This window comes from Suncus etruscus, chromosome 7, assembly GCF_024139225.1.
Source record: "Suncus etruscus isolate mSunEtr1 chromosome 7, mSunEtr1.pri.cur, whole genome shotgun sequence".
In the NCBI taxonomy this organism is placed as follows: Eukaryota; Metazoa; Chordata; class Mammalia; order Eulipotyphla; family Soricidae; genus Suncus; species Suncus etruscus.
This window is the reverse complement of record NC_064854.1, coordinates 71,932,565-71,954,112: the sequence shown is the minus strand read 5'-3', so window position 1 is coordinate 71,954,112 and position 21,548 is coordinate 71,932,565. Positions and strand designations below refer to the sequence as shown.

Sequence of the window (21,548 nt, the reverse complement as noted above, 5' to 3'; positions counted from 1 at the left end):
TAGATATAATGAACCAAAAATTAGAAATATGGCAGTGTATAATATCAATACAAAAATCAATTGCTTTCCACTATTCAAATAATGACACAGAGGAGAAAATGATCAGAGTTTATCCCATTTAAAATAGTATCAAGACCATCAAATAACTAAGAATCAACTTAAGAGTAAGAGACCTAGGTCACAAAAACTTCAGCATAGTTAAGAAAAATATTGAAGTAGACATAAGATAATGGAAAAGCATTCCATGCTCAAGGATGGGAAGAAACAATGTTATCCAAATGGCCATATTATCTAAACTAATATGGAGATTCAGTGAAATCCCTATTGAAATTTAGAGAAGATACTGTAAGGAATCAAAATTGTCAATGATAAAGTTTATGGAACCATAAAACCATAAAAGACACCCAAAGCATACTGGGACACATCTCATTAACTAACTTCTGTACTAAAAAGCCATAGTAATCAAAACAGCATGGTATTGGAACAAAGATAGATATTCAGACAAATGGGTCAGGATAGAGTATTCATTGACAAACCCCCAAGCCCATGGTCAATTAATCTTTGACAAAGGAGTGAACTACATGAAATGAACTAAAGACATTCTCTTCGAAATATGATGTTGGGACAATTGGATAATCATAAGTGAGAAATTAAAGCTGGATTCACATTTCACACCTTAGTCAGATGTCAATACAAAGTAGACCAAAAGACCTTTTGATCAGATCTGAATCCATAAAGTAAATTGAATGAAATAAAGACAGAGCACTTTAAAACCTGAATCTCCAAAGAGTCTTCAACAATATGATGTTGAAGGCAAGGGCTATAGAATGAAATCTGAATAATTGGTACTACATCACTAAAAAGTTTCCATATTGTTAAAGAGTATGACTTGAAAGGTTGTAATTTTATAAAAATATTTTAGGTAGGTATTGAGATTAAAAATATAATTGAGTGGCCGGCATGGTGGTGCTAGAGGTAAAGTGTCTGCCTTGCCAGGGCTAGCCTAGGACGGACCGCGGTTCGATCCCCCGTCGTCCCATATGGTCCCCCAAGCCAGGAGGGACTTCTGAGCGCATAACCTGAGCATTACTGGGTGTGGCCAAAACCCAACATGTGTGTATATATATTGAAATATCAAATTGGAAATTAACAAAATAAACTTTGTAAATGGAAGTTGCTTAGAATGCTCAGATCTTGACTACAGTAAAGAGGAGGAAAGAAGAGTGGAAGGGGAGGAAGTTATTGTGAAATAACATAACAAGGGTCAAGTGATTCAGGTACATTGGTTAGTTAAGAACAAAACTAAAAATCCAAATCATGGAGTCAATATCAATGCAAACATAAGGCTCAAACTTTAAAAATCAAACTTGAAAACGTTCTTGTTCAGGGTCAGAGAGATAGCATGGAGGTAAGGCGTTTGCCTTTCATGCAGGTCATTGGTTCAAATCCCCGCATCTCATATGATCCCCTGTGACTGCCAGGAGCGATTTCTGAGAGTGGAGCCAGGAATAAATCCTGAGTGCTGCAGAGTGTGACCCAAAAATCAAAACCAAAAAAAAAAAAAGTTCTTATTAAGATGACAGACTAGGAAGGTAAGATATGATGGAACTCTGGGAATAGTAGTGGAGGAAGTGGATATTGGTGGAGGGATTAATGCTCAACTATGATTAACATTATAAAACATGATATTTAAAAAATTTACCTAATTCAACTGAAGACTCAAAAGGGTTAATCTTGGGCATTTTGGTAGTGATGAAATGGGTAACTATACATTAATGCTATTTATTGCTATTATAAACAAATAATCTTACCTTAAATTAATTATAAAATAGTTTTATAATTTTCTGACTATTTGATTAAATCAGGTTCATTGTTCTTTAAAGGATATATTGACGTGTATAACTAAGAAATTAATCATTATAAGTTAACATCAATATTTTTCAGGTGTTAATTCTTTACTGCTGGATGATAATTTGATGAGTTATTTTATCATAGATTTAACAATTATGTTAAATTATGTTATGATCTTTTACAGACAAATACAAGTGGTTCTTGCTTTGCACTTACAAGACACTTTTACTCCTTTAAACCTTATGCTATAAAATTGAAAATTGGCAGCAGATTTATGTAGACATCAAACTGATTTAAGTTTTGCTTATAAAAGGCTTATTTCACATTTTAATACTAGCTGATTTTCTTTTATTTAAAAATTTTTTTAATTTTTTTAATTTTTTTTTGGCCACACCCTTTTGATGCTCAGGGGTTACTCCTGGCTAAGAGCTCAGAAATTTCCCCTGGCTTGAGGGGACCATATGGGATGCCGGAAGATCGAACTGTGGTCCTTCCTTGGCTAGTGCTTACCTCTAGTGCCACATCTCTGGCCCCGCTGAGAGATTTTTTTTTTTAATTTGTTTTTGATTCTTTTTAGGAAGAGACTAAAATAATCTCAAATTTAGTCATTTAGAAGACCTCTAAAGTTTAGCAATATTTTGCTAATTTTGCTAAACTAGAATATTCTTGTAATAACTATTTTTGCAGCTTTTTAAAGATGTTTATTTTGAGAAATAAAGCAAAAATCATTAAATTTTTTCCATTAATAAAAATGATTTTTGAGAATGCCTTTATTTCTACTCTCTAATAATACATAGTGAATATTTTCACATTTACATATGAAAAACTATTGCTTAGTTTTATTTCATGAAAATTATAATAAATACATGTATTATGTGATGCATTTTTAAAATTTCCTTTAAAAGGGAGTTCTGCAAGGTGCATACCTTTATTAGGTTTTGAATGCTGGATCCCTCTAAAGTGGGATATACACATTTTACAATTTTTACATCTTTTTAAGTATTACAATGCTGTCTTATAATTTACCCTGTCATTCAATTGTACTGTTTAATAAAGATACTTTGATAGTCATCAAGATTCTGATGTTTATTTTGTTCTTTTGACATCACAGATCAAAGAACACCTGGCTAAGGGTCAACGAACCCTGGCAGGTAATGGAATGTCCCAGGTGACCAAGACATTGCTGGATTTAACTCAGAGGAAAAATTTCTATGCAGGTGATCTTCTTATATCTGTGGAAATCCTCAGAAATGTGACAGACACTTTTAGAAGAGCAAGTTATATTCCTGCTTCTGATGGTGTTCAGGTAAGTGAGACAATTTAGTAAAGAAAAGATGAGAGGAAATGCAGTGGATTTTTGACACCAAAAGAACATGTAGCCACTCTAAAAAGGTCTATTGATCTGATCTGTAGGGAGCATATTCTCCTACAGTGAAAGCAACCATGTTTTTTAATGAAGATTATATAAATGACCTTAATTCTTTGGCAAATGTAACTGAGAAATTAGTTGAAGTCAACACTTCAACCATAAAAAAAGTAAAAGCACCCCAGGAGATTCTGAATGAGACTGTGTGTGAAGTGCTCAGATAAAAGTCATTATACCAAAGTCAAGGTTATAAATAGGTATTTTATTTCCACATTTAATAGTATCTTCTTGCTATAAATGTCAATTTAAAGTTCATTAAACATAATGAAAGCAATTAGCTATGTAGAAGTCATTGACTAGAATTTTACTGTTAGAAAGGTAAGTCATATTGAATTTTGTGGGAATACTATCTGGGAATATAAGTCACATAGAAAATTATTATGGACTGGAATTAGTAAATTTTATAATAACTGCTAGACTTATTCTTGTTGTGGAAGATAGTAGGAAAATATTAATTATTTACTAATAAAGTTTAGTTACTAACCCAGGTTTTGTGCATAAAAACAAATCTTGGGGACAGAGCATGGCATAGCAGTAGGGCATTTGCCTTGCACGTGGCTGACCTAGGATGGACCTTGGTTAGATCCCCCAGTGTCCCATATGGTCCCCCAAGCCAGGAATGATTTCTGAGCCTATAGCCAGGAGTAAGCCATGAGCATCACTGGGTGTGTCCCCCCAAAAAACAAACAAACTAAAACAAAACATTGGATGGTAGAACAAAGCATATGTAATTAAACTATACCTTTCATTTGAACTAATTTTGCATTTTAAACTAAAATGTACTCCTAATGATGGTTAATTTCCATATTTTCTTTACAATGCTATCCCTATATCTCTTTATAAACTTAATTATATTAAAAGTTTGGCAAAAATCCCAGGTCAGCTAATTTTTTTCAGATGGAGTTTCATTTACATACTAATTGGAGAATGAATGCAAAGGGTATTTTTGTTTTGGAGGTTTATTCTTTATCGTTTTATATTATATTATATTATATTATATTATATTATATTATATTATATTATATTATATTATATTAATTATATTATATTATAATAATTATTATTTTCATTTAAGTGTTTTGGGACCAAATTCAATGTTTCTCAAGACATTGTCTTGGCTGTGTTCAGGAATCACTCCTGACCCGGTTCAGTCAACCTAAACTGTGTTGGCTATTGAACTTGGTTCTTCCACGTGCCAAGTCAATCACTTTACCTCCTGAACATCTCTTCAGCCAGTTTCTATCTTTTTGTTTGTTTGTTTCCTTTGAACAGCCATCGATGAAAAGATAAAAAGTAATTTTTTGTAATTATGGAGTCATTTATAAGTATGTTTATATCTTGATTTTAAAAGATCTATATATTATTTTGAGAATATGGTATTTTTGCATACCATACTAAAATGTATTGCTTGGGAATTATTTGAAGTTATTCAATGTTATATGACAGTTTTGAACAATACCTTTTTCATCGTAAGTATGCAGTAGCAGGATGAAATATTTGATCATTTTGAAGATAATTTTCTCTTCAAAAATGAAAATTTTCCAGTTTCAAAAATATATAAAATAAAATACAATTTTATCTATTACCATTTATATAAATGAAGTTGTCTAAATCCCCCCTCTTTATTTTTTTGTTGTTTGGGCCACACCTGATGATGCTCAGGGGTTACTCCTGGCTATGCGCTCAGAAATCGCTCCTGTCTTGGGGACTATATGGGACGCCGAGGATAGAACCCAGGTCCATCTTGGTTCAGCTGCATGCAAGACAAACACCCTACTGCTATGCTATTACTCTAGCCCCTGTCTAAAACCTTTAATGTAAAATATAAACCATAACAGTAAGATACATTAGATCTTTATTTTTTAGGATTGAAATATTAGGCATAGTAGTGCTCTAAAAATTTTCTAGGGCCTCTTATAATACTCAAATTGTTTAGGCCTTTCATAAATTTAGGTTTTGAAATTCAAAAAATTAAGGTGACTTGGTTTTATTAGGAACACATTTTGACTAAGCACTCATTAGAATGTACTAATTCAATGACTAGTTATTTTAATCAAAGGCTTCGTCATGGATGTTAACTGGTTTGATTTATATACAGCAATTTGACTGATTATTTTCTTTACAATTAGGCATACTTGGAAATAGAATTTTCTATTTTAACTATTTTATCTCTCATTTCTTCACTAAGACACATGATTCTATAAGATGTTTTTTATGTTTTAGTCATCTCACATAGGAATTTAATTATTTCTATTTCTTGTTCTTGTTGGTAACTTTTCAGGAGAAGCAGTGTTTTCCTTTTTTTTATTCTCTTCTTCCACCAACTCTGCTTATCAAAATTTTAGACCCATTTAACAATATTTTGTATTTATGTCACACTAACAAGATCTAAATTGCATCTAAAAATGATAGTTTCTTTATTTGAAATTCCAAACAATGCTGTATCTCTTTGCTTTTATTTTCCAAAATTTTATAAAAATAATTTATCTGCATTATTATTTTATTTGCTTGTTTACTGTTGCTAATTTATGTTTATTTTGCATTTCTTCTACATTTATTTCACTTCAATTCTCTTTCTGAAGATACTGGATAATTTTGGTAGACTAAGATGTTAAACTCAGCTTAAAATTGTTGTTTTCTTGATTATCCTACTTTGTGGCTTTTGATTCAGCTAAGGACTCAGGTAAAAATTTCTCTCTTTTCTGCTATTCTGTTTATACAATCTCTCACGACCTCAACCTACATTATTTTTGATATCTTTTTTATTACTTCCTCATTATTTTACCTATATTCCTATTAATCTAGTATATCACAATATATTAAATATACTAGAAAAGTTCTGATTATGCAGTTCTTTACTCAGAAACCTTCAGTGTATCTTTAATGTATCCTATATGCCAAGCAAAGTTCTTTATCATGGTTTCTGGTTTATGTCATAATATATCTGCTTATTATCCACATTTTAGCAAACTCTTCATTAGTTATGCTATATGAGCTATTCACTACTTTCTGAATATACTACATGTTCATGTATATATGTATATGCATATGATATACTTTGACAGTTAGCTTTGCACAGGGCATACTTCCAGCTTCATGCTTAGTTATCACTTTTGTTGTTTTTCAGGATATATTGGATATTGAATCCCTTTTGGACACAAATAAGTCTCTTGCCTACCTGCTTTACTTGTCTCTCTGACCCCAGTATTATATATTCTTGTTCCTTTAACTCTGTGTTTCTTAAATGCTTTCAGGTTTACTAACAGAAAAAAATTCTGATTCATATTTGGCTTATTACTAAGAAATATTCTTCCCTAAACAAGTTTTAGCATATAATTTGGATCACAGAAGGCATTCAACAAGTGTTTATAGGATTAGTAAGCAAACAAACTTTTATGAAAGTACCATGAACTTCTAATCTATTAACGATTGAAAAATGTGCAATCACTAAAGAATAACTAAATAAACGTTTTAAAGAGTTCTTGTAAATTTTCTTTTCTTTTATTTTATTTTAAATCAGCACTATCCAGGGGTCAGGGAACCATATTTGGTGCCAGGGATAAGCCAGGGCATGTACAGTTAGTGTTTTATCCACATAGTACCTCTCTAGCCCTGGAAATATTTTTAATGTACCTATGTGCAATCTAATTTTTATAAATGTATGGTTTCAAACTTTCAAATGATTTATTTTATTTAATGGATATTAAATAACAATAATCCAATAAAATTGGATAGAAAAAAAGTGTGCTTATATAATTTAAAAGATAAATCGTAAAAATATCTTCATTTTAAGAAGCTTTTAGAACAGATAACAAAAAGTATATTACCTTCAGGCAAATTATTTTTTATATCTTTGTGTGGCCATATCTCCAAGGCTTTTTTATTTTGTTTCCAATTGACCAGAAATCCCTTCAACATCCAGGTAAAATAATGTTCTTAAATTCTTATTAAATCCAAGATAGAGTCCAATTTTCTTCCTATTTTCTTAAATTTTGAAATCTGTAAATATCTCTACTATATGTTTCTCACACATGTATCACAGAGCATTGTAATTATTTGTTACAAGATATGCCCTTTGCAGTAAATTTTAAGTTATTTAGTCACAGACTTACTTAATTTGTTGCTCGAAGCATAGCAGCACTCCAGTATTTCTCAATATAATGAATGAATAAGAATAATGCATTGATATTGGAGAACTTCACCAAGCTTCATCAACAAAAATGAAAAATACTCTGAATGTTGAATTTGGTGACAGAAAAGGGGAAAAAAGGAGAAAAAAGCATGCATTTACTTATTTAAAAAAAAATTGGGGCCATACCCAGTGATGCTCAGGGGTTACTTCTGGCTATAAATCACTCCTGGCTTGGGTGACCATATATTTGGAATCCAGGGGATTGAACTGTGGTCCGTCTTAGGTCAGCTGCGTGCAAGTCAAACGCCCTACAGCTGCACCATTGTTCCAGCCCCAATCATACATTTACTTTTACTTTTAACCACTGAAAATTTTTAAGCCAAACCTTATTTTATCATTACAGTTGAGCCAAATCATGTGCATCAGTGACTGCTACATTCACACCAGTAATTGCTAAATTGTTACATATTTTTAAACTTGAATCAGATGTATTAAAGCTGAAATTTAGCTTGTCATCATTTTATTGTTACAAAAGTGTTCATTGTTGGGTTTAAGTCATACAATGTACAGCATACTTCAGCATTGCACCCTTTCCATCACCTCACCAATGTCTCCCATTTCCCTCCCACTCTCTACCCCCCTGTACCTGCATTGCTCTATAACAAGCAAATTGCTTCTCTTTCACTCTCTCATTACTTACACATCTCTAAGAAACAAATAGTTTTTGTTTTGTTTTGTTTTTTGTTTTTGGGTCACACCCGACAGCACTCAGAGGTTACTCCTGGCTCTATGCTCAGGAATCACTCCTGGCAGGTTCAGGGGACCATATGGGATGTTGGGATTTGAACCACCGACCTTCTGCATGCAAGCAAACACCTTACCTCCATGCTATCTCTCCGGCCCCACAAATAGTTATTTTTTAAATTTCTGTTTTTAACTTCTAGCAGAACCTGAACAGAGAATAATTAACTCCTAGAGAAAATATCGAATTAGGTCCCAGTCATAATCTCCTCTATAAACTGATAGTAGAGTACAGCTTATGTCTGAACCAAGAATCTTTTTGACTAAAATAATACTAGATATCCTTTTGCACTATTTGGAGGACAGTAAATAGCAAGAATGCCAATAAAATATACAAAAAGTATGATAAAATCATTAAATGAGCCATGAAAAAGATTTGTTCTTCATGTATATGATGTAAAGTTAAATAAATAAATAAATAAATAACCTAATCATATTTAGCTTTACCTGGTATCATATTTATTTGGGTAAATTAAAATACATTCCACTGTATACATGTCCACAAATTAAATGACATTGTTATCAGTCTTTATTTTTACTAACAAATGTATTTTAGGAGGTAGTTTTATTTGCAAGTTCATGATATTTAAATGATGAACAGTGATAGTAGTTTTCGAGAGTTGTGAGTCTTAGAAATAAAACACAATTAACAGAAGCTACTGTGTAATGATATCTGTACTTTATCACCTATTAGATATTTAGTAATGTCAATATTGCTAGTATTATAATTCTTAACAAAAAATAAAAATTAAGCTCTTTATAATATAATGGAAAATATAACAATTATGAGAACAAGACTGATAAAATGAGGATGGGAATTAGAGTCAGTCTATAATATGGAAAAGCTAGAAATGCCCAAGTCTAAACTATAGCAGCAGGGAAATAATTCATGGGACAATATTTTCTTGAGATAGCATATAAATAAACAGGAAATAAAACAGTGCAAAAAGTCATAGAAATGCGGTTTGGGTCGGAGACATAGTATGAAGGTAGGGCATTTGCCTTGCAAGCAGAAAGAGGGTGGTTCAAATCCCAGCATCCCATATGGTCCCTCAAGCCTGCCAGGAGTGATTTTTGAGCATTGAGCGCTGCCGACTATGAACCCCCCCCCCAAAAAATAAAGAACAGAAATGGCATGAGGTTTGCATATTAAAAAGATCTCAGTTTATATAAACTGGGCAATGTTGTACTATATAGTTATTGAAGAATACAAGGTAGTCAAAAATAATGACCAGGTATTTATTTAAATGATTCTCTATAAAGTTACTGTAAATAACTCTGATTTTTGGAAATATGGTATGGATGAGTTACTGATGTGAATGGTGATTAAAAGAAAATAGGGATGGTAACATATATGTAAATGATAATTACATAATGGTAAAAAAGACAAATTATGTGATATTGACATAAAAGGAGCAAAGTCTTTTAGAGAATATGTACCCAGGAATGCAGAGAGACCCTAAGGGTGCAATGTTTCACTCTACTTAGGCATCTTGCTGGTCCCTGCCGCCACTTTGATTGATCTTAGTGTTTTAGAAATGCTTTTGACTGTTATCTACTTGAAGATATAAACTGTATTTCAAAATACAAAGTGAAAAATCAGTTTGAGAAAAATAATAGTTTTCTTTGCTATATTTAATGATCTATAGCATTATCTATTTTCTTTATTAAGAACAAGTTTATCACATTCCTCAAACAGGTTAACCCCTAATATTTTAAAATCAGTTCATCTAATAAATTCCCTAGGCTGGTAAATTCCCATTAGTTTAGATTAATTGGGAACCCTCAGCTTCCAATTTCTCAAATATCAGATAAATTCTAAACAGAAATTTAGTTAGGTGGCCAAATAATTGAATTGAATATAGCAGTAGTGTTTTCAGATAAATCTTCTTTACCAAGACACTGAATGAACAAGCTTTATGTTCAGATGATCTTTCTTATACTGACAATGAATGGGGTTAAGATACCCAGTTTCTCTGTGGTACATATACACAATGGAATATTATGCAGCTGTCAGGAGAAATGAAGTCATGAAATTTTCCTATACATGGATGTACACGGAATCTATTATGCTGAGTGAAATAAGTCAGAGAGAGAGAGAGAGAATAATGCAGAATGGTCTCACTCATCTATGGGTTTTAAGAAAAATGAAAGACATTCTTGCAATAATAATTTTCAGACACAAAAGAGAAAAGAGCTGGAAATTTCAGCTCACCTCAGAAAGCTCACCACAAAGAGTGATGAGTTTAGTTAGAGAAATAACTACATTTGAACTGTCCTAATAATGAGAATATATGAGGGAAATGGAAAGCCTGTTTAGAGTACAGGTGGGGGCTGGGTGGGGAGGAGGGAGACTTGGGACATTGGTGATGGGAATGTTGCACTGGTGATGGGTGGTGTTCTTTACATGACTGAAACCCAAACACAATCATGTATGTAATCAAGGTGTTTAAATAAAATATAAAAAAATTAAAAAAAAAGATGCAGGCTGGGATAGATGGCTCTCATCGCCCCTACTCTGGGGGATTAGCAGCCATCCCACTAATTGCATGCTGGGAGCTTCACGCAAACGCACAATCTACTTTAAATCATTGTTCAGTGTGTCTAATTATACCTTGGAACTTGGCTTAAGTGCAGCTTCGAGGATATTATAAAAAAAAAAAGATGCCCAGTTTCTCTCCTATAAACTGGTCATAGAAGATACAAGAGGGAACATATTAAGAAAAATGAATAACAGGAAATTTAATTCTTTTCTCTTTTGGTTTCAGTGCTCTTTTACATAGAATAGATAATTGGCAAATGTGAAAGTAAACATTATTAGCATGATGATATACTTCTACCATGCAATAAGTAATATGTGATAGAAGAGTTAAATATTCTTGACTATATAAGGTCTGACAGTGAGATCACATTTGTAATTATAGTATAACTTTGGAATTTAAAATAGTTTGGTGCCTTGAGGTAGTTTGCTTATAAAATATTACGCTACAGAAAAGAAGAATAATTTCATGTAAATTAAAGGAGCTGAAGAGCAGTAGAGTAGTATTTCTAAGTGTTTGCTCTTGGAGTACAATTTTGGATAGTATAGGGTCATAACTGCTAATTTTAGTCATGAAACTGGAAAATTTATGTGATCTCTATGTGACTCAATTTATTTTCTGTTGTATAGGTAGAAATTTGGGAAGCAAAGAAATTTTGAAGAAATAAATTTTCTTCCCTGAAGATAGTAAAATAGTTAAGGCACATGATTTAGCATGTACAAGGCCCTGAACTCAATCCTTGACAAATTTTGTGCTCTACCAAAATGTAAAAATAAAAATACGGTACATAGAGAATGTCAAGTAGTAAATTTCAAGTCTACTAGTAGGTTATTTTATCTAATTTGAGTTTAAAACAAACAATAAAAGGCCAGAGAGATAGTGCAACAGATAGGACACTTGTCTGCACACTAACTCCCAACATCCCATATAATTCCCAAACACTGCTAGATGTGATTTTTTATTGCATGTCTAGGAGTAATCTCAAAGAACCAGATGGTATGGCCTCCAAAACAATAATAATAATAATAATAATAATAATAATAATAATAATAACAAAATAGAATATACAATGCATTTTATAGGTAGCCTTGATTTTTGGAACCTCCCATTATTCACTTTATATTAAAGAATTCTCATTTGCATTAGCAAAATTTGTAGCTTATTTTTCATTGTGATTCCATTTTTTATTTACCAACATTTTTTTCTAAAAAAAATAAAAGGATATTTATTTGCTAGAGCTGCTATAATGAGTGTCATGGAAGATATAGCTGATGGAAGGGTTTTTAAATATAATTTCCCTTTTACCATGAAACATTTACATGATTCCAGATAGTTGTATTAGATAGGTACATAAAGTAAACATTTACTAAAAATAGATCATGAATAAATATATTTAAGATGGCCTCCAAATTTAGTTATGCAACCCTATAGGGCAGGGGTCTTCAAACTTTTTAAAGTGGGGGCCAGATTACGGTCCCTTAGAGAGCTGGAGGGCCAGACTATATGAGCTACTAATTTCTACTCACACTGCACATATTTTATATAAATAAAATAAAAATCATTTATAAATAAACAGATCATGCACCAGTATTTCAATGGGAACTGTGGGCCTGCTTTTGGCTAATGAGATGGTCAATGTCCAGTTCCATATTTGTCACTGCCAGCCGTAACAAGTGATGCAAGTGGGCATCAGTTAATCTTGATCTGGTTGGAGATTTCAGATGTTTCATTCTTGAAAAAGTCTGTCCACAGGCATAAGTGCTACCAAAGATGGTTACCATTTTGAGTGCATGGTTCCTGATATTTGGATATGTCTCAGAGTGGAGAGATGCATAGAAATTCAACAGGTTACTTGACTTAAATGCGTCTTTCAAAGACTCAAAATTCTGCAGTTCAGCCAGTTCCATTTGGTAAATTGTAAGGACATTTTCAATCTCAACAGAAAATGGGTTACGAAAAAGCTGTATGTCCTGTTTATGGAGATGAAGCTCTTTGAATCTAAATTGAAACTCCTTTTGCAACAATTCTAGTGAAGCCAGACATGTTTCCTTTGGGAATGCAACCAATGGTTTGTCCGCTGACAGGTTTTGAGTTGTTGGGAGATGACTGAAGTTTTCCTCCTGTACTTGTTAGATGAGAAGGCATAATTTTACTTCAGATGCTTTCACATGTGATGCCATATCACAGGTGAGCTTCCCCTTGCCTTGAAGTTGCAGATTGAAACTGTTGAGTAGCTCTGTTATATCTGTCAAAAAGGCAAGGTGCCATTTCCATTCTGCATCATTGAGCTCTGGTACTTCTTGGGTTTTTGAAAGTAGAAAAGCTGTAATCTGCGGAAGTAAGTCATAGAAACATTTCAAAACTCTCCCTCTACTCAGCCAAGGGACTTCTGTGTGGTACAGAACATCTTCATGGGCAACATTTACCTCAGATAGAAATTCCTAAAATTGTCTGTGGTTTAGTGCTTGAGTTCTAATATAATTAACACAAGATACCACAATTTTCATAACAGAGTCCCACTTCAGTGATTTACAACACAGTGCTTGTTGGTGGATGAGGCAGTGTATGGCAATTGGATGAGGACGGTTATGTTTGTCCCTTGTGTAATGTGAGCAATTACTCCTCTCTAAGACCCCACCATGCTAGGAGCACCATCAGTTGTTACACTGACTAGTTTAACCCAGTCCAGCTCCAAACCATTCACAGTTTGGCAAACCTTTTCAAATATATCCACTCCTGTGGTTGTACCTTTGATACTTTGCAGTGTGGCAAGCTCTTCTGTGACTTCAAAATACTCATTTGTCCCACGCATATAAATGAGAAGTTGGGCAGAATCACTAACATCATTGCTTTCGTCGAGTGCCAAGGAAAAATAGCAAAGTTTTCCAAATGGTGCAGCAAATTTTCTCCCACTTCTTCAATCCTTCATGTCATTGTAACTCTTGAAAGGCTCACTGTACTAAATAAATCGGCCTTCTCTGGACACATCTCTTTGGCAACAGAAATAAGGCATTCTTTAACAAATTCTCCCTCCACAAATGGTTTGCCATTGCACGATATTAGCTTGGCAACTTGAAAACTTGCCCGCAGTGAGGAAGTATTTAACTGCTTCTGCTTCACAAAAGTATTTTGCTGAGTCATCAGTGTATGTTTCAGTTGTAATATTTTATCTTTTCTCACTTCTCCAACCAAACAATCATATTTATCTTTATGTTGAGTTTGATAGTGGCATCGCAAATTGTATTCTTTGAACACAGCAACTATATTCTGGCATATCAGACACACAGCTTTTTCTTTGTACCACATAAAAAAGTAATCATAAGTCCACTGTTCTTTGAATATCCTACACTCGCCATCAATTTTTCTTTTTCTTGACATCATTGTTTCCTAGGGATTCCAAACTGATATTAGTGAAATACAAATATGTGCCTATATATACACACAGTGTATGAACCCCCATTAGTCTCTGATGTGAACACTTACCCCTTGCAGGCTTTTCTAAACAGACCAGCTCAGTCCCTGATAGTTCAGTTATATCTCCCTATATAATGCCCAAATTGATATGTTCGGAATCAGCATGTGAATACTGAAAAGGAATCGTAAAATGCATATAAAATTTTCAATGTAACCCCTTTAAAAATGCTTCAGCATCGAACCCCTAATTTTCCACATGGGCAATTTAGCACCAAACCCCTAACCTCCCAACTACCGCCCACCCCCTAACTTTGATTTCAGCACTGAACATCTCACCACCCCCAAAGGGGAATTTTCATATGAGTCACCCACAGCCCAATTGGGCAGAACCCGTATCAGGCAAAAATTTATTTCTATGGCACTTTTGACCGACCTTTGGCAGTGGAGGGAGTGGAGGAAAACCTCGCTGACAGGCAGGCACAGCACACAGACACCACGTTGTCTGGGGGTGGAGCTGGAACCTTTTTACATCATATAGTCACCTTTTTACATCATATAGTCACCCAAAGTTGCCCTCCAGTGACATCATTAGCAATGCGCGCCAAGTGCCAGGTGCAAGGGCGTATCAGTGTCCCTCTCAACACCACCCTCACGCCCACCCTCCCAGCACACAACATGCCGTGGGTGGAGGTGGTTGATGCGTGGGCGGAGGTGGTTGACGTCATTCCTGAGAAACTGTGACACTGAGTGTATATGCTGGCAGAAATCTTGGCAACCAAACAGCGCTCACTGCTGGCAGGCCAGTTCAGACTCCTCTTCGGGCTGCATGTGGCCCTCGGGCCATAATTTGAAGACCCCTGCTATAGGGGGTTGTAACTCATAATTTAAACCTCTAAAGTTTAGACAATGGCAGATTTGTTTTCTCACAGTTACAAAGACTAATTGTCCAAAATCACAATGTTAGCGGACTTGGTTTTTATTTTTTTCAGGAATCTTAGATTAAGCTTGCACATGTCTTATTTGTAGTTTTCTCTGTGTGTGCACTCCAGCCCTGTTCATCTTTGTATACCCTAAAGTCTTTTTATAAAGCTATCAATCAGATTGAATTAGAGCCCTCCTAAGGGTCTTATTTTAAACTTATTACCTCATTGAAGGTCCTATATCTAATTTCATCAGTATAATTTGAAGGAGATATTGGTGGTTGTTGTAATTGCAACATGTGTGTTTTAAATGGTCAACACAGAGCCAAATATTATAGTTTTGTAAGATGAATGAGGCCAGTATCTTGTGCCAGGCCTGTATCTGAAGTGGCTAATGCCTCTTGGTCAGAAGGTAAACCTGCAAAATATGCTGTTTCCTCTACTCATTGGCCTGCTTGTGTGTAGATTAGACCTGTCCAAACTCATTTTTTAATATATGTCCTCTCTCTGAATTTAAAGTAGATTATTGTGAGTTTTGATCATTGAATAACAGGCTGCTGCACAAAATTTATGCTAAGGGATAATCTTTTACTAAATAACCTTATTAATAAAAGTGTCACTTATTTTGATATTTTTAATTTTTTAATGTGGACCATTGAATACCACCCACTGATTTGAAACCCCAAGGCACTGGATTTAGTCTATTCATTAAACATAACATCTTCCATCAGAGGAAACAGTGCCACTTTATCTGGATTTTTTTATTTGGTGGATGCTAGTGTTTTGAACACAGGTGTCATGTATGTTGTACTGATTTGTAAAAAAGTAGCATATTCACAGTGTAGCATATTCTCTATCAACTTCACCCTCTTATCACCTGCTACTTAGTAACATGCCAACTATAGAAACAGCCACAATTGTCTGTAACATTTTTAGGATCCAAGCCTCTACCAGGAAAGACCTACCACTGCTCTGACATTGACTTACTCCAAAGAGTGCCCTCAAAACCTAGATGACTTAGCAACAGCCTGCTTGCAGGGCAGATTGCTCCACATCTAATGGTGTGCTGAAACTAGAGGATGCTCCACATCAGCCTGACTTTGATGAAAGAAATGCATAGAATCCAGAATCTTTAAATATAGGAACCTGATACCAACAACAGCTAAAATTTTTAAAAAGTTTCACCAGGACTACGGAGAATGATTCAGGTTGGACAGACTGATTGGCCTGGAGCCCATAGTCGGTCTTATGCCAATAAACTTAGGGGGTGAGGTCTTGTAATTAAGCCAAGAATTTTGTTTTTCCGTTTTCCCCATATTTTTCTGGACCTATGCAAACAAGGGCGATTGCCACTGTCACGCCTTTACAATTTTTTTAACCCTTATCCTTTAAGAAAAAAATAATTTACTGAACTTAAAAACAAATAACTGTAGTAGAATGCCTGTCTCGAATACAGGCACGGGATGGAAAGTGGGAGGGCAGCATTGGGAGGGGGGAATGTTACACTGGTGAAGGGGGATATTCTGTTTGTGGCTGTAAGCCAACTATAATCATGCTTGTAATCATGGTACTTTATAAAAAAAAAAGAAAAAATATATAAAAAAGAGAAGATAACACTTGGGGTCTAGACAGTGTGCTGCTAAATAACAACTGAATAAAATATTAACTCAAAGAAGAAAAAAATTATGCAGATGAGAACTGTTATAGAACTTTCAAAAGGTTATAGTAAAAAAAAATAAAGAAAAATAGTCCAACCAAGAAAACTCTCCCTAGCAAAATTAAAGGAGATATGAAGATTTCCAAACAAGCAAAAACTAGTTTGTTATGAATAAGTAGTCTTATAAGGACTGTGAAATGACACTAACAGTGTTGCATAATAAGGAGATCAATTCAACAAGAGGACTAACTTCTAGAAATATGTAACTACTAAACATGTAACACATCCTAGGTGTGGAAATGGGTATAGAAATAACAACTATTATATATTATAGACTTTTATAACAGACCAAAGACCAGAAAGTGTATAGAAGAAAATGTAGGTAGAACACTACATGACATTGAGACTAATGGCGTCTTCAAGGAGGAAACACCACTGCCCAAACAAGTGGAAGTAGAAATAAACAAATGGGATTACATTAAACTAAGAATCTTCTTCACCTCAAAGTACATCATGACTAGGACACAAAGGCCACCCGCAGGAAAAGCTATTCACCAACACCCATCAGTTAAGGAGCTAATATCTAAGATATACAAGTTACTGACAGAAATTAAGAAGAAAACAAAACTAACCCCATAAAAATGGAGAAAAGAAAAGCACAGATATATGCTCAAAGAATAAATACAAATGACCAAAAGGCACATGAAAAATTGTTTCATATCACTAACCACCAGGGAGATACAAATCAAAACTACAATGAGGTATCACCTCATGCCACAGATACTGGTACCATCACAAAGAACAAGAACAGAAGAAAGAAATTCTTACTCACTGCTGGTAGGAATGCCATCTTTCAGGAAAACAATACTGATATTCCTCAAATAAAATGGAAATTGATCTCCCATATGATCTAGCAATACCACTCTTAAGGATAAACCTAGGAACAGAAAAACACAGTACAAAAATGCCCTCTGTACCCCTATGTTTATTACAGCACTATTTACAATAGTGAGTATCTAGAAAAATGTCAGTTGTCCAACAACAGATGAGTGGCTAAAGTAACTGTGGTACAAAATGGAATACTATGTAGTCATCAGGAAAAAATCAAGTCATGAATGGACATGGAAACTATTATGCTGAGTTAAATCAGTCAGTGGTAGAGAGAGAGAGAGACATAGAATAGTCTCACTCATTTGTGGGTTTTAAAAAATATAAGAGACAATATGATAATAGTGCTCAGAGACAATAGAGGTGAGAGCTGGAAGGACCAGCCCATGATTTGAAGCTTACTTCAAGATGTGATGACACAGAGAAATAACTACAACTAGCAACTATCATGATAACAATAGTGATTGTTAATAAAAAATGCCTGGAAATGTTCAATGGAACATACTATATGATGCTGGAGGATCAAATAAAATTAAGTATTTCTCCAGTTTGAATTTTTAGATATAGAGAACACAGTGAAAGTTGTCAGAGATCTGGAGTCAAGAGAAGGAAATAGGTGGATAAAATGGGCGATTGAAACCAAATGTATAACTTTCTGAAAATAATTTTGGGAATACAGCATACAGTTTGTGACTAGAGCTAATGCCACACTGCACAGATTTAATGAAAAAATCGTTACCAACAATTTATTCATATATTTTCTAACAAAATGAATATATTAATTAATGATAACTCAAAAATAAATGTTAAAATTGTAAAGCAAAAATGCATTAATATTGAGGTGAATTAAGTCAGGAATGGCTAATCCTGAATTCAAGCTCAGTGACAATCTCAAATTTTGATATTCAGTCTAGATGTAGAGATTAGGGATGATAAACAATGCAATTAAGTCAAATATTTGGATTAGGCAACCTATTAAAGGCAACTCAAACATTGACATAGTGAATAAGTTGATCCATAAATCAAAAGTACTGTAATTAGCAGTACTCTTAAAGGACTTTAACCAGTTGTCAACAACATCTATGTGCTGTTGCTATGGACAGTATTCTAAACTTTACTTTTCAATCCAAAAAAAATTATATTATAAATTATATTATAAACTGTAACATGTTTCCTCTTCAAAACAATTCTCTGTTTTTTCTAACAATATAAACTTTGAGCAAATGTTGAAATGTTCTGTTATCTATGATTGTCACTATGGGAGATACAAATTAAATTAAAACGGGGTCAACTTGAAGAATAATATCTTTTTCTAGTTAGAAAACTCTGGGGTCATAGCCAAAGTACAAGCAGGTAGGTTGCTTGCCTTGCTCAAAGCCAACCTGGGCTCTATCCCTCCACTCACATGGTTTCTGAGAAACCCTCCATGAGTGATTATTGAATATACTGTTTGGAGTAAGCCTTGAGCACTACTGAGTGTATCCCCAAAACTAACAACAAAAGAAAATCTGAGGTGTGGAGCTGGAGCAGTGGTTCAAGTGATAGGGTGTTTGCTTTGCATGCGCTAATCTAGGAAGGACTGTAGTTCGATCCCCCAGCGTCCCATATGGTACCCTTAGCCAGGGGCGATTTCTGAGCAAATAGCCAGGAATAACCCCTGAGCATGGCCGGATATGGCCCCAAAACCAAAGAAAAAAAAAAAAGCAAAGAAAATCTTAGGTGCATTGTCTATGTAATTTTCTTTATATCCTTAATTAAATATGCGTTATAAACAGAAGTTTAAGTGCTAAGGATATATTGCTATGTAAGATTCAGTTTATGCATAAATGTTTTCTCATATAAAATCCCTAAGCCCACTACTAGAGATGTTCAATCTTAAAATCCTATGCTCTTTAATGGCCTCATAAATGAAGAATACCACACCCAATGGAGATAGAAAAAGAAAAAAGTAAATTATGTTTTCTACTCTTTTGCAGGAACAAATTAATTCAGTACAATTTATTGGCCTTGGAAAGTGGAATGAAACATTTTTAACTACCTTTTTGTTAGTTTAATGTTTATTTTAATTATGTGTGGGTTTTATATGCCCTTTATTATTTTTATTTTTATTTTTTTAAATTTTATTGACGACAAAGATGCAAAGAAAGCACAAGGTGAAGTTACAGTGGGAAGACAATCACCCATAAACAGAATTCTCAAAGAAATCCTCTTGCTGACACCTTAATTTTGAATTTTCAGCCAAAAAAATTTAAGAAAACTAAAACAAAATACATGCACATTTACTTTGTCCCTCGAGCCCCCAGATTGTAGTACATTATAACATTTCTTAGCAGTACACAAAGCAATCCAAAGTCACAAAATTTATGCAACTCCTTTAACATTAAAGGCTATAGTATTGTTTACACAGTTGATCATAGTACATTTTTTCATTAAGGATGAGTCAAAGAAGCACAGCAAAGATGGAGTTAGTGTGGGAATTGTTTGCATAGGCCCAGCAAAATATAGAGGACATGGAAAAGAAAAGCCTTGGCCTAAAAACAAGGAGACCTTACCCCTGAATTTTTCTGGCATAAGACCAAATCTAGGCTCCTGGCATATTAGGTTGTCCAACCCAAATCATTGTCTGTAGTGCCAATACACTTATTTTTTCACACAGTCACTGTTGTTAGTGTCAGGTTTGTGTAGTCAAGGATCTTGGATATGTCCATATCTTGTATAAAAGTCAGAATGATGTGGAGCCCTTTATTTTTTTTAAATATTTGTGAATTTAACATTTTTTAATCTAAGAATGGCCTGCTTTTGCTGACATCCATGTATTGTGAAGTCATTGACCCAATGTCAGTAAAACATGTCCTATGAAATATTTTATTAGAAGTGAATATTCATTTACAAAAATTGCTCCCCATTTTCTTGGTGTCTATAAAAGTACTTACATTTTGTATGAAAGTTAGTATGGTGTTAGGGTGAAGAATAAAGTTTTGAAACTCAACACAGCAAATTGTTATGTGCAAAGATGGAAGCCGATACATTTGTCTTATTAGCACCATGCCCACTACTAAGTTAACCTGCCATAGGCAACTGAAAAACTGTAAAGGTCAATTCTTTCTGCCTGTAGGTAATATAGTGGTTTGAGCCCTCAAAATATTTTCACTCCAACTAGGATATTTTAAGTAGAATAAGTGGGTAGTAGTATAATACTAAAAGGTTAAGTGGATTGAAAATGAGTCTTGCAATTTTTTCAATTGAACAGAAAAAATATCCTGTAGCTTTAACGGAGGTTATGACTCGAGACATGGTTCAACCATGTGATAGCCAGGATTATAAAAATAATAGCACAAATAGGGCAATTAAATATAGACACTAACAGCTTCAAACCTCAAGAGGAAAGAAAACGGCTTTGTTTTTCTTTTTAAAACACTCAGGTGAAGTTATTTAAATTAGAATAAGAGCCTGTTTTGAATAGTTAGAGAGGTTTAAAAATTCATAAGACTAACTAATTATAATTATTTCTCTCCTCAAAGGAGTCCTATTCTAAGCTGCTGTGTCAGTATTAGGAAGTGTTCTTACTAAATCATTAAAAGACCAGTTAAGAAAGATTTGTCCTTAGAACACAGTTGAAGAAACACCTAAATATATATGTCTCTGAAGCATAATTTTATGCTTTATGTCTCTGTCACTTCACTTTATAATTCTTGGGCTCCAATGAACCCGTATCATTCTTCAATACTAATGATCACCCTGGCTTTCCTTGAGTTCTTTGAAGATACAGTGTAGTGTGTGAAGACAGGAAGTTTATTCTTAACTGGAGAAATTAGCACTAACACTAAAGAGAGCTCCACTCTTTGTCAATGAGAACACCTTGGAGGGGTAAAAATGAACACTGAAATACGCTTGTCCAAGTGGGAAGAGAAAAACAAAG

At 34.1% G+C, this 21,548-nt stretch overlaps 1 protein-coding gene across 1 annotated transcript in view; it reads left to right on the top strand.

Moving 5' to 3' along the window:
• Window positions 1–21,548, top strand: part of ADGRB3 (adhesion G protein-coupled receptor B3) — an 898,471-nt gene that overhangs the window by 435,956 nt on the left and 440,967 nt on the right. Inside the window, exon 11 of the mRNA XM_049776768.1 lies at window positions 2,963–3,157. Within this exon, the coding sequence (XP_049632725.1) occupies window positions 2,963–3,157 (195 nt within the window). The remainder of the gene's footprint in view (window positions 1–2,962; window positions 3,158–21,548) is intronic.